The sequence below is a fragment of the Hermetia illucens genome, chromosome 2 (genome assembly GCF_905115235.1).
Source record: "Hermetia illucens chromosome 2, iHerIll2.2.curated.20191125, whole genome shotgun sequence".
In the NCBI taxonomy this organism is placed as follows: Eukaryota; Metazoa; Arthropoda; class Insecta; order Diptera; family Stratiomyidae; genus Hermetia; species Hermetia illucens.
Window position 1 is genome coordinate 96,800,375 of NC_051850.1, and position 16,291 is coordinate 96,816,665.

The 16,291-nt window shown below is 38.0% G+C and overlaps 1 protein-coding gene across 1 annotated transcript; it reads right to left on the reverse strand.

Moving 5' to 3' along the window:
• Window positions 1-1,621: 1,621 nt before the first annotated feature.
• On the reverse strand, window positions 1,622-15,782 carry LOC119648674 (cell division cycle protein 27 homolog). Its single transcript, XM_038050465.1, has 3 exons — window positions 15,215-15,782; window positions 15,049-15,124; window positions 1,622-4,527 (listed from the first exon to the last, which is right to left on the reverse strand). The coding sequence occupies exons 1-3, from the start codon at window positions 15,236-15,238 to the stop codon at window positions 2,120-2,122; spliced, it is 2,508 nt and encodes an 835-aa protein (XP_037906393.1). The 5' UTR covers window positions 15,239-15,782; the 3' UTR covers window positions 1,622-2,119.
• Window positions 15,783-16,291: the final 509 nt, after the last annotated feature.

Genomic DNA, 16,291 nt, shown 5'->3' on the forward strand with positions numbered 1-16,291 from the left:
TGATGTGTGGAGCGATTTCATAGCGCAATTCATCGTTAGCTGTTGTTGATTCGAGATGCTTAAATCGTTCAGTTCTTATCAGTTTTCTGGCGATGAGTACACGGTCAAACGACCGTAGCTCAGCAGCTCTTACTTCTGCGTTCAAAAATATCGGCAGTGTTTGTATAAGTAGTGGATAAAATCTTGCGTCAAAATTTGTTCGAAGTATTCTCACTATTTGTCTGTCGGGTCCTTTTATTCGCGAAGCAAAGTTTCTTGACATTAACACAACGTTCGATGTATTGTGTGCTTTGATGTCGGTATTTAGCAAACCGATGTAGATCTCTCTTGTCGTCCCGGACGTGTTATTTATCATTAAAATCAGCGCTATTAACGAAGAATTTGTTTTAGAGGTCTTTCTTCTCCACGTACCCAAGCATTTCGGTTAATAAACTGCTAACCAAAGTATGTAAACAATTATTTTTCATACCATTTCTAATTTCGTGCAGCGAATTAATGGTAATGTGTAAAGCAACGCAGTTGACTGCTAACGAATTGAACATTAAAAAAATCAGATAATAATAATAATTATTGACGCAACAATCCATATTAGATCAGGGCCTTGAAGTCTGTTAGAGCACTTCATTCAAGACCGTAACGGTACACTACACGGTTACAGTACCCTGTAGGAGGCAATGTGGTCAGCATTACGTTCGCCCGAAATTATTACCCTGATTTGACTCAGGTACTCATTCACAGGTGAGTCGACCGGTATCCATGTCAAATCATGATACAAATCACACTACCACCAGTGAGATTTGAACCGAGACCTTCCGTACAACAGCCTTGTGCTCTAACTACTCAGATATCCGGACATCAGATGATGAAGGAAAGTCCATAACAGAAATCCAGTCCGTTACTTTATTCAGGACTTTGAAAATTATGGCAAGAAATGTTCAAAAGAACTGTCAAGAATTGTAAGTCCTCGGTCCGAACTGAGAATTATTAGATTAACATTTAAGTGTACATCGTACAACAATTTGCGAAATATTCAAAACATTACTACACGAGGAAGCACCTTAAGTGCCGTAAATTGAAGAGAAACCCGTCTCTTGAAGAAAAACATGTCCAAAATGGCCTTTGCTGAAAGCTATTTGCGTTGGAAGAAAAAAATTGTCATGTATATTCTATACACGATTTCCAAGGGCCCGATGATTTCAGTTATCATTTGCATGGTTTAAAAAAAGAAATTTAAGTTTCGAATAAGAGACGCCACGGTGACGGAAGTGTAATGGTTGAAAATAAACAGCTCCCAAAATGTTAGGAGTTTAAGGATAATTTGGCAGAAACCGCGCGTTGTATTTTCCAGACACTATTCACACACACTGTTCTACACTATCCTCAATATATAACGACGTCGCAATTAAATAATAAAATAAAACCAAAGTTAAATTAGGATCATGGATTCGCACAGCAACTGCGTAAACTCCTGAGATAAGTAAAGAAATAGACACTAAAGTTATGTCAAAGAGCTTTCCATACAAGCATGATTAACCAGCTACACAGTTAACTGGACCACCATCCGAGTGCAAAAAAGTCGCACCCACATTGTTCTCGTCTCCCAGATTTAATAAAAAAAATGTTCTCTTTAAGACAATTACCTTTTTAAATTTATTTTTATTGAACACACAGTCCATCTCGACGCTTGTCGAGCAAGCATCCACTTAGCTTAAAAATAAAGTGTAATCTTACAATTTATCTTTTCCTCGTGGCGAAATATAACATGAAAAGAACGGCTATTTTAATTTAAATTATATTTGTAGTTTCAATAACAATTTACAGCGTTCCAGATAGTTTGCTATTCTCGACAATTTTCCATTAATAATTTCAATTATCATTTAAATTTCCAGACAATGTCCGCACATAAAATGAAAAACAGCGAAATTAAGATAGGATGAGAAGTGATCACAAAAGTAATTCGTTTTTAAATATAGATTTCAGTGCTGAATCCGTTCTTTAAAAATTATGATATTTATGTTTAAATGTTTATTAATTACTCCTTTACAATTTTAGCTATTTGTTATTAGTGCATTCTTTTTACATAGTACTCTAATTTATCTTCAGTTTAATCACTCAGAGTTCAATACGTATCACTATCATAGCTCGGGTCCTGTTCGATTTGAGCTTGCGTTGAATCGTCGCTTCTCTCGGAAATAGGCTCTAGGTCTGTTTCTACGTTCAAATCATTCCCAGGGGTGTGGTTAATAGAATCGAATGCGTCCTTCAACTGATTGTTGGCACCCTTCGGATCCAAGTCAGTCGCCCAACTAAAATGCATCAGTGCCAAGTCTACGTTACCCAAAGTTTTATGAATTTTTCCAATGAAGTAAAACACAACTGATTCTTTTGGCACAATCTGCTTCAATTCTTCCAACTCCTTCAGCGCTTCTTGGTGTTTTCCCAGTGAATAGTTCATCGAACCACGGTGAAATTTACAAAGCGGATTTTTCGGCTCTATTTCTATAGCAGCATTCAGAGTTTGCAGTGCTTGATCTGTTTTTTGCAAGAAGAATTGCATTGTTCCAATATGAACCATAATTACCGAATTTTTAGGATTAATTTTCAATGCCTGCCGATAATGTAGCTCAGCTAACTCATAGCGCGCTTGCCTCGAATAAATTGTACCGATTCCGAACCATGCATTGTAATGACGAGGATCCTTCATGATCGCCGTTCTGAAGTACGCTAGGGCTTTATCGAGCTCCTCTGTTATAACAAGTTCATGTCCTAAAAGTGTATAGCTGTAGACGAAATTAGGATTGACCTGGACCGCCCTCTTGAAGAATTTAATCGCCGTTTCATGTTCTTTGTGCAGAGAAAAACAATTTCCTGCAACACACCAAGTAATAGGTGAGTTTTTGTCTAAAGCCATAACACTTTGCGCTAATGCAGACAATGCTACCTCTCGCTGCAAATGCCACAGTGCTGTACTATAGATTTCCATGTAATCCAGGCGATTTGGCTCATTTTCATGAATTTCTCTAAAAATGTTTGCAGCTGCTTCATACTCCCGTTGTTCGTAATAGGCAAGAGCTATCATACTTTGAACCCAACTCGATCGAAAATGATGCTTTGGAACTGCTTGAAAAATACTAATCGCTTCCTTACAATTAAATTGTGCTAGATGTTGGTAGCCTTGTCCCAAATCGCGAAGCAATGCCATCAGCCCTTCCGCACTCTGCTTTTTCAACGAGAGTACGTGGTGCGCCATAGTCTGGGCACTATTAAGCGTATTATTAAGCAGAACTTTGCTGTCGTTCGATGTTATTGTCTCTATCTTTTCCTTCTCCTTTTTATCCTTTTCATTGATTTCATTATTCATTGAAATTTTGATCCGCGGCTTATTTCTGCGTTGCGGCGACTTCGGTGGTGGGAACTTGTTGATATTTGGGCTTTTATTATTTTCCTTCACGGAATAGTTGTTACTAAATAATCTAGAGCTACGGCGGACATTCTGACCTGCTAATTGTGCCGTTATCGTATTTGGACCACGAGGCGTAATATTACCAGTCTGAGTAAAAACTGCCGGCTTCGAATTTTGAAGTGGTGTGTCTTTTCGGCTAATAATGTTACCTACGTGACCCTTCAACTTCTTTCCTATTGATTTCTCTTGATTGGCTTCGACCAGCGTCTGAGGTATAGGCGAACTTGAAAGATTTGCAACTGAGGTTTCACTAGGACTAAGGGGCAGAACACCAAAACTCGGAGTCAGTGGACCCATTTTTGAAAGGTATTTGAATTGCTTTCTAAACGGTGTCACTTCACCGTAACTGTTACTATTTATACTGTCACAGAAATAACTTCTTTCCATTTGGATTTCATCTCCGTTATATGAAAAATTTCCCCCACATAGTACACCAATCGACGAGTTGTTTAGATTATTATTTGGTGTCACGAGGTTCGCGCAATTAGATGACATTTGATCGACCGGCGTTGACAAAATGTAATTACAACTATTTTGACTGTTACTCACTGTATCGGCACCAGCCGTTATACACGTATCTGGATATCCTCCTAATCCAAAAAGTACCATTGAGTTCGAATTATTTCCTTGGCAAGTATTGAAGATGTCCGTATTTGGAAACTGAAAAATCGCATTCGGGTCAACTTTCTCTCCGAAATTGCACAGATCAGCAAATGCTTGCCATAAAAAAGGGTTTAACTTTAAAGCCTTCTTATATGCTTCCGCTGCAATAGTGTACCGCTCAGTCTTTGCACATATCTTCGCTATCAATTGTAGCGCAAAGCATGCCACTTCACCAAATTCCTTACTGAGATCGTCAAAATTTTTCAATTCGCCAAAGTTTACATTCGAAAGTGCCGCTTCCGCCTCTGATAACTTTTTTAGTCGAAAGGCACATTTTGCAAGTAAATATCTACACTGTGGTGATCGAGGCGTTTTTGTATGCAGAAGCCAGTAGGCTTGATGTAAATTACTGGCCCGATAGTAACAAGTAGCCAAAATGAATATGGTTTCATCTGTTTCCACTGTAAAAGAAAAAGAACTTTGTTAGCACTTCCAATTTTGAATATATAACAACAAAATATATCTTGAAATTCTATAATAATCTTCTCAACTTCGTTACTATAGCTAGGAAATGAAAGTACCAAAATTTGATTGAAAGTCATTTATAAGATTGAATGAAGTAGGACATTAGACTTGTTTGTAAGACTCTGTAATAATAATAATGATCGTTGGCGGGGTAATCCAATTGGATCAAGGCCTTGCAGCGCGTTAGAGCACTGTAGAAGGCAATGTGGTCAGCATTGCGCTCACCCGAGATTATTACCAGCTCCAGTTGAGTTGACTGGTATCCGACATCCAGTGACGATACAAATCTCTCTGCCAAATTAAATGCAAACTTAAATACTTAAATTAATTGTAGAGCTATGAATGCTCTGATGAATCGCAGCTCCATAGCAGGAAAAAATGAAGATGCTACTTGGGATATACACTGTAATAGTCAAACCAGCGATTACCTAAGGGATAGTAATCTGGCCAGATACAAATGAATTAAGCACAACAACCAATGGGAGGACATGCCCAATGGCATTCCTGCACAATAGTTTTTCTTGGACCTAGTGCCACTTCTCTTAACATAATAATAATATTGTTTTGTAATGAGATCCCCAAATATCACCGTTCTTCATAATATTAGCGGCGGCGGCGAATATTAAGTGCCGAAGCGATGTCGAGCATCGAGCGAACATTACGCTCGAAGGATTCATAATACCCATCTTTGCTTATGAAAATATGTAGCTAGCCTATGGGCTTTTGCTTTTTTCTTCTCTTACATGGGTTTATTCTTCATTCATTACCTACTTTGGCACTACCTACATTTTACGCTCTAAATGTAAATGCATCGTAAATATGTAAAAATTTAACGTTTATTATATTGTAAGTTTTGTTTATGTGTTTGATATCAAATGAAAGACCTCCTATTAGTGCTTTGCGAAGCAACTGTTAATTTTGAAATCAGTTGTACGTGAGTTAGTTAATTCGGAGACCCATTTTCGGAAACTACCCCATCCGAAAATATGAAACAAGTCATGATGATGCTCCTATACGACATCTTCATTTATAAATACTGCCTATATTACCGATATCTGCTCAAATAGAATCAATAATAGTGTATTATTTATTTTTAAAAATCTACAAGAAAGCCCACTTAAGTTGATCTACGCACATTTTTTCGTCCGTATTAAACTACAAATCCACCACACACTTTCATATTTTTCCAAACTACGAGATATTACAGACAACAACAAACTGCCTATTTCGAAGTATTGTACATATACATGCACGTATATAAATTTATCATACCCAATAACATAATATATAATTGATCATGCCCAAAAGCCTACATATGCACATATATTGAATACCACTGGTTTAACGTACAAATATATCTATCTCAATGAGACACTATTCGCAAACTTCATTAGCACGTATAAATACCTACATAGACACATATGTATGTCTGAAGTAATTGATATATACAAATGATCAAAAAACTAAAAGAAAATATTCCTTTGTGACTCCCAATCCTATGAGCTCACTTTGTTCACGATGAATTGATATGGGATGATGACGTCATACACATTGTAGAATGCATGCAAAAAAAGGCGAAGTTTCACCCCTTATACTTTATTAATAATAGTTGGACTTTCTTCAAACATGGCCAAATTGTGCCTTATGTTATTTCTTACGCAAGTGCCATTTTGAACTTCTAGGGTGAACTTAAGGGGGTTATTGGCTAAATTTCTAAAATGTGGAAATGCACTATTATTAACTTTATTTGTGCAAATATCACAAAAAAATGTATTTCGAGGGCTAGATTTCGTAAAGCTGCACCACTGTGATTTTTTGGTTGGATAGGTTCTGAGAACGAGACCTGCTCCATTTTTCGGGTTATACATTTTGAACCCTCACTCCTCTATTTTTCACCTGATATCAGGAACAACATTTTCAAAAAGTAATAATCGAGCCCTTCTATTTGGTACCCCACATGACCATATTTGGTGCAAAAAAAAATTTACACACTCCTTTCAAATGTATGGGGAGCCAGGTTTTGTAATTTGCTGTAATTACGCAATGAAAGAAAGATACCAAAATTCAATAATTTTTTTGATCTATTAGAGACTAACTGTGGAGGATAGAATGGAAGGAAGAAAATAAAAACTTGAAAATCATCTTTGGGAAAATATAGCAGCATGCCTGAATAATTGAAAAAAGAAAAACAAATTCTACAAATAATATTTCCAATAGAAATCTTACCACAACTTCAAACAAGTCGGGAAACCTCCAGCTTCTGGTTTCCCCGCTTCGGGTATGAAAGATTATATGTACCACGTAATATATGTGCATATATTATATTATGTCAACGTATTCACTTTCGCGTGATACTGACATTTAGTCTTAAAATTTGTACTGATGCGATAGCTTTAACTTACTATAACTTTGTTAGTAATAGTGCGATTTCTAGCAAACTTGCCCTATATTATAACCTTTGCTGCATTTCAATTTGCAATGGTAAATCCAAGGGAGTTTTACAGTCAATTACTAAAAATTATATTTATTATATAATAGTACATTATTAACTTTATTTAAATATCTTTCGGTTAGGTAGGTTCTGAGAATGGGCCCGTCAAAGAAAGGACCACTTTCCAGCCCCCGCTCTCTCCACTTTTGCATTAAATGTCAGAACTAAAGCATTGAAAAGTACTCATCATCATAATTCATTTGATACACATGACTATATTTGGTAAAAAAAATTTGTACTCCCATTTTGCATGTATAGAGACCTCCTTAAGTTCCACGTAGAACGATGTAAGCCACTGTATGTGTGAGCGCTCGCAATTCCCACCTTTCCACCAAATTTGGTGTCAATCAGTAAAATCGTTTCTGAGAAAGAATGCATGTGACAGACAGACAGGCAAACAAACAAACAGATGAATCATATCATCACTTCCAAGCCGACCAATAAATACTTGGGGGCGATGATAGACTGGAACCTGAGTTATACGGCCCTGGCAAGGATGATGCCGAAGGTGGGAGGGTGACGGTATATCTCTAGGTTGTTTATAGTCGGGATAACGTGCTCGATCATGTTCTCTCTCTTAATATTTTGAGCAGTAATTTTGCCAGCCCGATAGCATAGTTCATTATTGAAATACAAAGCAACTTATACATCCATTTCCAAAAAGGGTGCTTTTCTGCTACACCGCTAGAGGGCGCTGTGATCATCTTAAAGACAAGTCGGGAATCCGGAAGCTGGGCACTTCAGGTATGAAAGGTTTTGTTTCCTTCTTCTGTGAGTATATTCAAGTGTAGAACTATCCCATTTGTATGTAACCCGTTATGTATATGCATTTAGCATGTCAGACTACCCACTTTGTGTGATATTGATATTCAGTTGCAGTAAATTTACATGGTAAAGTCAACTTTGAGCTACTGTAACTTTGTTACTAATAGTATGATTTTGATCAAACTTGGGGATAATATGCTTCATATCATATTTTATTCTACTACCAACCTTTATAACTCTGGGATAAACTTAAGGGGGTTTTACTCAATTTCCCCAAAAATATGGTAATGTACTATTATTAACTTAATTTGAACAGATATCGATATGGAGAGTATTTTGAGGCCTAGGCACCATATAGAGGCAGCTTCATGATTTTTTTTCAGATTTTTCGGTTGGGTAATTTTTGAGAATGGGTCCGTTAAAGAAATCATCTCTTTCCACGCCTCCTACTACCCGCCTTTCTAATAAATCTCAAAACTAAGGCCGGATTCGAAAAGTACTAATCGAGACCTTTCATTTGATACCCCACATGACTATTCGATGGACAAAATTTGTACACCCTCCTTTTACATGCTTAACTGCCAAAATGATTTTCTTAAATTTATTTTTTGGATAGTTTCTTCCCTAATTCAAGTGGCTTCTTCTACCCCCAGAAGAGTCGCTGCCAGTTCTCTGCTAAAGGTGCACACACATTTCAATTTCGACGTCTTTTTCAAACAACAAAAAATCTTGCTAAGGATGACTACTGTTTTCGTACACTATTGCCACCGAAACGATCCGATAGAGAAGAAGATTTACAACTGTTTAAGGTAGAAACAGCATAGCATAGGAAACAACAAATTTATCGTGATAAATCCAAGCTACTTACCGATAGTCTGATCTTAGATGATCAATATTTCATCAGTCTGTTGTCAGTCCTAATGACAAAATTATGACAAATTGATCGTCTAGTGTATTTTTATGGCAATGACTGATGGACTGATGACTAGTAGCGGTCAACTTATAATACAATACCAAGTTAATAGCAAGAGGAGAAAGGTTATAGTTGCCTCTGCTTATTTTCTCTATAATTCTTTGTGACCTCCGCCAACGCAATAACTAAGGAATTTGATAGTGTATGCAGAATAAAATGGCCTTGAACTCTTAATTCATAATTGATTGCAATGCGAACGCTCAATAATTGGTGAGAAAGTAGTAAATGAAAAGAGAAGCCATTTGATTTTACCACCCCAACTAATCTAATAACTGCGAACGTAGGGTGCGCCACTACATCCCCGGAGCCAAGAAGAAGTTAATTAATTGACCTAACAATCTGCACTGGCGATGCGAGGCCAAGTCTAGACTCCCAGACCACCGTTACTTAGAATTTACTCTGAAAATGGACACCCCGCGTTAGAAAATGACTATATTGTTTTTTACGCCGAGATAGTAGTTTCACCTACCAAATTACCATATCCGCTTAAAAACCAATTCGGAACGCTCATTTGGTAATTATAATGATTTAAAAATTGAATTCTCACAAGGCGGAAAAGAAAACGCGGTGACGTCATTGAGCGAGCAATTTAAATCTTATCTACGTGAAGGCATCCGGTTTAGGGTTTATTATTTCTTTCTTTTCAAATAGTCAGTTTTTAACAGGAAAGTAGGTATTTGTTCAAGTTACTTTACGTTTCGTTAATAATGGTAACAAGCTATATAGCAAATTATACATCACATTTTCACCTAAACGGCAGTAAAATATACGTTTGTGAAAGATTCACAGGCCGCAAAAAAAGTATTTCCACTGAGCTAGATTCGAACCTTGGGCACGTTGAATATACTGCGGTATCTCTTCTCTGGTGACTTCATTTGAATTTGAATAATAGTGACACAAAATTCTAACGCAACCGTATATTATCAATTACGATTGGAGTTAAAGTTTAACAAACCTTAACTCACATAGAAATGATCCTCACAATTTGAACTGGACTCCAAAGACCGATTCCGTCGGACGATGGCAATCCATTTCTTCCGAAAATCTCCTTTCGGAACAGCCAACAAAGCTTTCTGCGGGGTTTTTGTGCAGCAGGGTACGAAACAATATTTCATCGTCCTCTTTAGCATTTCACGAAGTTAATTTTGACAGTTTTATATTTTTATGAGTAACTGCCAGTTGCCGGACTACTGAAGTTTCTTGACTCGAGTTGTGACATCATCCAACATGGCGCGAACTTTTAAGTCTGTTTGAATTTGGTTGAAATTCAAAATGCCGATAATTTCAAAAATACAGAAACGGTCTTTGAAGAGATAGATAGAAGTGATTTCTGTCATTAATTGTAAGCGAACAAACTGTAATACATACAAAGCCGAATATGGATTGGAAAAAGTTCAATGAACTTCTTGGCAACAAAGTGCAGCTTTGTAGGCGACTACAAACAACTAGGAACTTCGAATCACAAACTTTTAGAATGCTTTGAAGGAGCTTATCCTATTACTCGGCAAACCCAGTAAAAGAATTCCCTGGTGAAATCGGGAACTATAAAAACGCACAAAATTAACCAGACAACTTCGAAATCGTTCTAATAGAAACAATAAAAATAGACTGATTAAATTTCAGGAGCTTATATTGTGAATATAATGGGCTCATAAAACGTTCGTACTGTGCGGAATTGGAAGGCGAAGGAGAAAGGAGAGGAGTCCTTGAAAGAAATGGATCAACAAAGTTACACTCCAGATGGGAGTCGGATGGAACCTTCACGAACTCGAGAGTTGAATCTGTCTTTGGAGTACACCATCCGGTAGAACAGGAGACAGAAATGGAAAGCAAAGAGTTGGCAAGCAATTTTTCTACGCCATTTTTTAGTACAATTTATCTTTAGCCTCAGGTGCTAAATTTCTTTCCAGCGAGCATTCTCTTGAAGTCTGAGGACAGGAAAAAGTCACCTGGGGCAGATCTGGAGAATACGGAGGATGCGGAAGCAATTCGAAATCCAATTCAGGAAATTTTGCCATTAATTTATGACACGTCGTTTTTGGTCGATTGTGAGCTCACGCGGCACCCACTTTGTACGAAACTTTCGCATACCCAAACAATCATGCACGATATATCCAACATGTTCCTTTCATGCACGATCAACTGCACTTTGCGGTCATCCAAAACATGCTTTCATTGTCCTGCTCATTTCGCCTCGTTTCAATGGTTGATTTTCCAAATAATGTTTATCAAGCCAAACCTTGGCTTTAACAGTATTTTTTCGGTGAATTCTTTAACACCATCTGACTGACTAAAAAGTACCACAGTTCCAAAATGAAAAAAGAAGGGTAGTCCAGCAGAATGTTCAAATTACCGTCCGATCCGGTTACTTTCACATACCATGAAGATTTTTCAACGCATTCTTGGCAACCGTATTCGCGTATCGTTGAAACGGATTCGTCAAATACTGCGGAACTATTGACTAATACACTATTGACGCAATACACGCTGCACGGTTACTCATGGAAAAACGCCATGAGAAGCATCGCCCTCTTTATATTACATGTCTGGATCTAGAGAAAGCGTTTGACCGTGTGCAACGCAAACTCATCTGGTATGCTTTACGACAGCACTTAGTGCGCTGGGTTCAATTGCTCTACCACGATCCGAAAAGTGCAGTTATGGCAGGTATATCAAAACCACTTCGTGTCTCTGTTTGTCTCATGCAGCACGATCTTAGATTGAATCTAAACAAAACTGAATTTTTGACGACCGGTCTCCATGAAACAGGCACAATCACTGACAGCGGCAGTGATCTGCCCAGAACTGAGCGATTTAAATACCTTGGATCAACGCTATCAGCAAATGGAGAACTGCGTTATGAAATTGCTTCACGCATTAACGCAACCTGGACGAAGTGGCGTTCCACAACTGGTGTTCTTTGTGATCGGCGTATCAACGAACATCTCAAATCTAAAATTTACCGCAATGTCGCCCGTCCTGTCGGCCTCCATGGTTCAGAGCGTTGGCCGAATATAAAAACAATGAACGCCGTCTTGTGGTAATATAGAGGAAGATGTTACGGTGGACTGGTGGCGTGAAACGTTTTGATCACATCCGAAATGAGGATATCCGCGATCGTTATGGGGTTGCACCGATCGTGGAAAAATTGCGAGAGAGGCGTCTTCAACGATATGGTCAAGCAATTCGTGCTAACGCGACTTCATTTACCAAGATTGGTCTGAACATCAAAGTCGATGGTAAACAACCAAAAGGCAGGTCGAAACAACGGCGGCTTGATACGCTGGGTAGGGATCTAAAAGCGTCGAGATTGCACCCAGATCAGGCATTCGATAGACCCAAATGGCGAAACCGATCACGAGGAGCCGACCCCGCTTGTGAACGGGACAAAAGCTGAAGAAAAAGAAGAGCGCGGTAATTTTTCATTTACTTCCGCGATACCTAGCCTCCTTAATTATTTTTCAAAGATGTGTATATTTGAAGATTTTCATGTTTTAAAAGTAAAATTCATTTGTAAACCATTTCTTGACGTTAGTTTTGTAATGACCTAATTTTATACTTTTTAATTCGATCGTTAATATAAAAATTACCGCAGACTACTGCAGTAATTTTTATATTAACACTACAGACCATCACCATATTAAAAAGGGAATCTCTAATATGGATGCGGGTGTACGATTCATTTGGCCGCTGGGGCCAGTAGATCCCAAGACAAATTTCGCGAACTGTGCACAAATGTAAAGATTCTGTTACATTTATCCCAAGGATTTTCAATACGTTAAAGGATTCAACAAAGGATCTGAAGGAAAACTTAAGTTTATTCTTTCTTCATTCAACAACACATAATCCTCGGACGAACTTTCCAGTAAAATTCAAAAATATATTAGTATATATACTATTACTAGCTTTCCATGAACAGGGTTGATATGAGATCCATTTGAAGAGCTAGATTTTACATAGATACATCTTTATATTTTATCAGATTTGGTTGGGTATAAGAATGAACCTTCACCCTACTTCAAATCTGTACTTTTTACCCTTTACTTCACTACTTTGCTACCGGTGTCAAATCTGAGACATGCCTCGTAAAATGCTAATCGAAACTCTTCATTTGATACCCCACACAACTATATTCAGGGAAAATAAATCGAAATGAAAACGAAGAGAGACCCTCCTCTTTTTCATGAGAACCCCGCCTAAACTCCACGCAAAATAATTCATTTCACAGTATTAATGGGATTTCACAATCTATATATTTTCAATTTCAACTCAAGAAATGTAGCGGTTTCTCAGTTAAGTAAATGCGCCAGACAGGTAGACGGACATATGCCTTTGCCCCGTTTACAAACGGAGTGGGCTCGCCGTGATCGGTTTCGCCACTTTATTCTATCAAATCCCTGATCTGGATGAAATCTCGAGGCTTTCCCACCCAGGGTATCAAGCCACCGTTGTTTCGGCCGGCCTTTTGGTCGTTTACTATCGACTTCGATGTTCAGACCAATCTTGGCAAGTGAATTCTCCTTAACGCGAATTACGTGACCATATCAGCTAAGACTGCTCTCTCGCAGTTTTTCCATGACCGGGGCAACCCCATATTGATCGCAGATATCCTCATTTCAGGTGTGATCAAAACGTGTCACGCCACTAGTCCAACGCAACATCTTCATTTGCACAAGACGCCGTTCATTATAGACGGACATATAATAGACAACAAACCGATTTTAAGAACGCTTTGTTTTACACAGAGCCCTAATATTGGAGTTATAAAGCAGTAATCGAAAAAGTACGTACGTTGTTAATTTAAAAAAGCGTCGGTTTCAATAATGACTGTAATAGTACAAGATTTTTTTTTCAAAAACCGCGTCAAATTTATTCAAATTATTCACACAATCGACAAAGAAGTTGCTTTTACCAATAACTTCTCATCGTTATATTTGTGTCCCATCGTGTGGGGTATATTCGTGACTGGCGTAAAATTTACTACAGAATAGGCTAATAAAAAAGTGTTTCCACCTAGATTGGTCATTCGTCTCACTTTGGGCCGGAAGCAGCAATTGGAGTGTTAGCAATAGTAGCTAATACTAATAGCAAAAACTGGAATGATGGCAGGTGGCGGAACCTTAGTGCTGCAGACACGTCAAATTTTCCCTGTCAAAACCAAACAACCATACTGGAAAGTTTATCGTGCCGAAAAAGAGGAAGACTTGAAGTATTTTGGTCATTCTGGCTGGCTATGATTCACTAGCTGGACATATACTCAGGATTCTACAAAATGATGTGTGTCCATTATGTAAAGAGAAGACGGGATCCACTTTCGATGTGAATTCCCGGCCTATGGACAGATCCAATATCAAATTTTGCTGCTGATGTATTTCTGCTGCAGCGGGTAGCATCACACACAAATAATGGAATCTGAGATATTCCACGAAGGGGAATTGTCCGCAGAAACTCTTTTGATCGCGAACATATGCAGTAAATGCGTAAAGCTCCAATAAGCTGTATATGTGCAAATCAAAAGCCTCGGTGTCAATGAAGCAACTAAAGCGGTATCTTGTTCTTGAGTGGGCAGAAATTTGTGTTTTCCATCCCGGAAAAATGCTAAGTATTTTCCACAGTAAGTAAAAAAATGCGACTTAGCTGCCCACAAAAAAAGCTTTCTAGCAATTCAGAATACCACAAAATCTGATAACAAAGTCAATGAGACATTTCAATGAAAACTTATCAATTTTTAACAATTTCTATTTTCCGCGATGTATAATCCTTTCCCAAAACAGAAGTTCTAAAGAGCAAAATAACAGTGTCACAATTACTCATTACCTACGAAAAGTGGCGAAAATTGCGTGAACGGATTTCTAGGATGGTAAATTCACATTGTCTTTCACAATCACTTGGAAGTAGTGCTAAGCTGAATGGATATTCCTCTGATAACAGTTGGCAACCCAATATCTGAATAACTCAAAACTGGGGCGTTACTTATGTTTTCGGTAAAGTTAACAAAACACAAATAACGATAAAGCTAATATAACACAATAATCCAATGGTTCGGTAGTCATCGTATTACGACACAGTTACAGCCAGAGAAACATTGCAAGCAAATTAACAGCCCAGCGATTTATCGATTATTCCAAAATGACTTCCACATATTCAAAACAATCGGAAGAATGACCCCAATGTTTCACTTCGGATAAGAATCTGCCACTGAGTAAGTTTCCTAAGATACTTTATTACCTTCAGCACAGAGTCGCTCCGCGAGGAATATCGCGTCCTGGTAGTCGTAATGATTCAAGCAATGCCAGATGGCTGCCTAGAAATGAAAAACCAAATCGTTAGCAAGGGAATGCAAATGTTATCCCTTATGTGAAGTTAGCAGGCCATTTCCTCAGTCTCTATTTACCTGAACAGGCTCTTGGATAATCATAATTTCCCGTTCGATCCGTCCGTTGTTTGGTTTACACCTTCACCTCCTGCTGCCAGCTTCCACTCATAACTTCACCAAAAACAATTCAAATTATCACCCCAAAAACTGCTCTCGCACGTCTTCCAGGTTTTACGAATAAAAGTTAGAATTACAGACTGCGATTTGCTCACTTGAAGGGGAACAAATTAGTTGATTTCAGAGTAGAAAAACTTGAACAAAATCTTCGATTGATAACTTTTCCTCGTTTTGACGACTTATCACCAACACAAACACATGAGATGCCATATTCTCACCTATTGCCCGTTTTGTGGATCCATCACCAATGACGGTTCGAATTTCATGCCACCGTCTCAAGCGACACCTATCAGTGACGGTTGTTAAATAGCTGGGGAAGCAATAAATGCTACAAGGAAAAACCGGTGAAGAAGTTATTGAAATAAAAAAAAATTATGAAAAGAAGGTAAACACAGAATTTTATTTTCATTCACAATGAAGAAAGTTCACCCGACGAACATAAGATGCGCCAAGTGCTCGAATTTCGACTTACAGAAATTTTATGAGAATACGAAAATCAGTTTGCTTAAATATGCTACAACAATTTTGAGACAGTATCCGATATGAAAATAACATAAGTCAGGTGCTCGTTTAAAACGGCATATATTCTAACAGTTTTGAAAGAAAGGCTGAATTATGCAGTTTTCTTCAAGTTAAATCTCCTTTCCATTGACTCATACAGGGCTGTGGAGAGAAAATCCTGGTCGGGATGAAAATTATATGGGTCGGAGGTGATTATTAGATGGACTGCATATTATCCCTTTTTTCCCGGAGCCCCCGAAAAAATCCGGGTCCTTTTTCACACCCCTCTCGTCAGGCCTGGACTCATAATATAACCATAATAATAATTCTGTTATGGAAAATGGCACTGCATCCTAGAAAAACTATTGTGCCGACAAGATTTTTAGTATATTCCCTAATTCCAAGTATTTCAACTTTTCATCAGATATTAAAGGGTGATAGGGTTTTCAGCGCAGTGAAAGTGTACAGTGAAAGAAT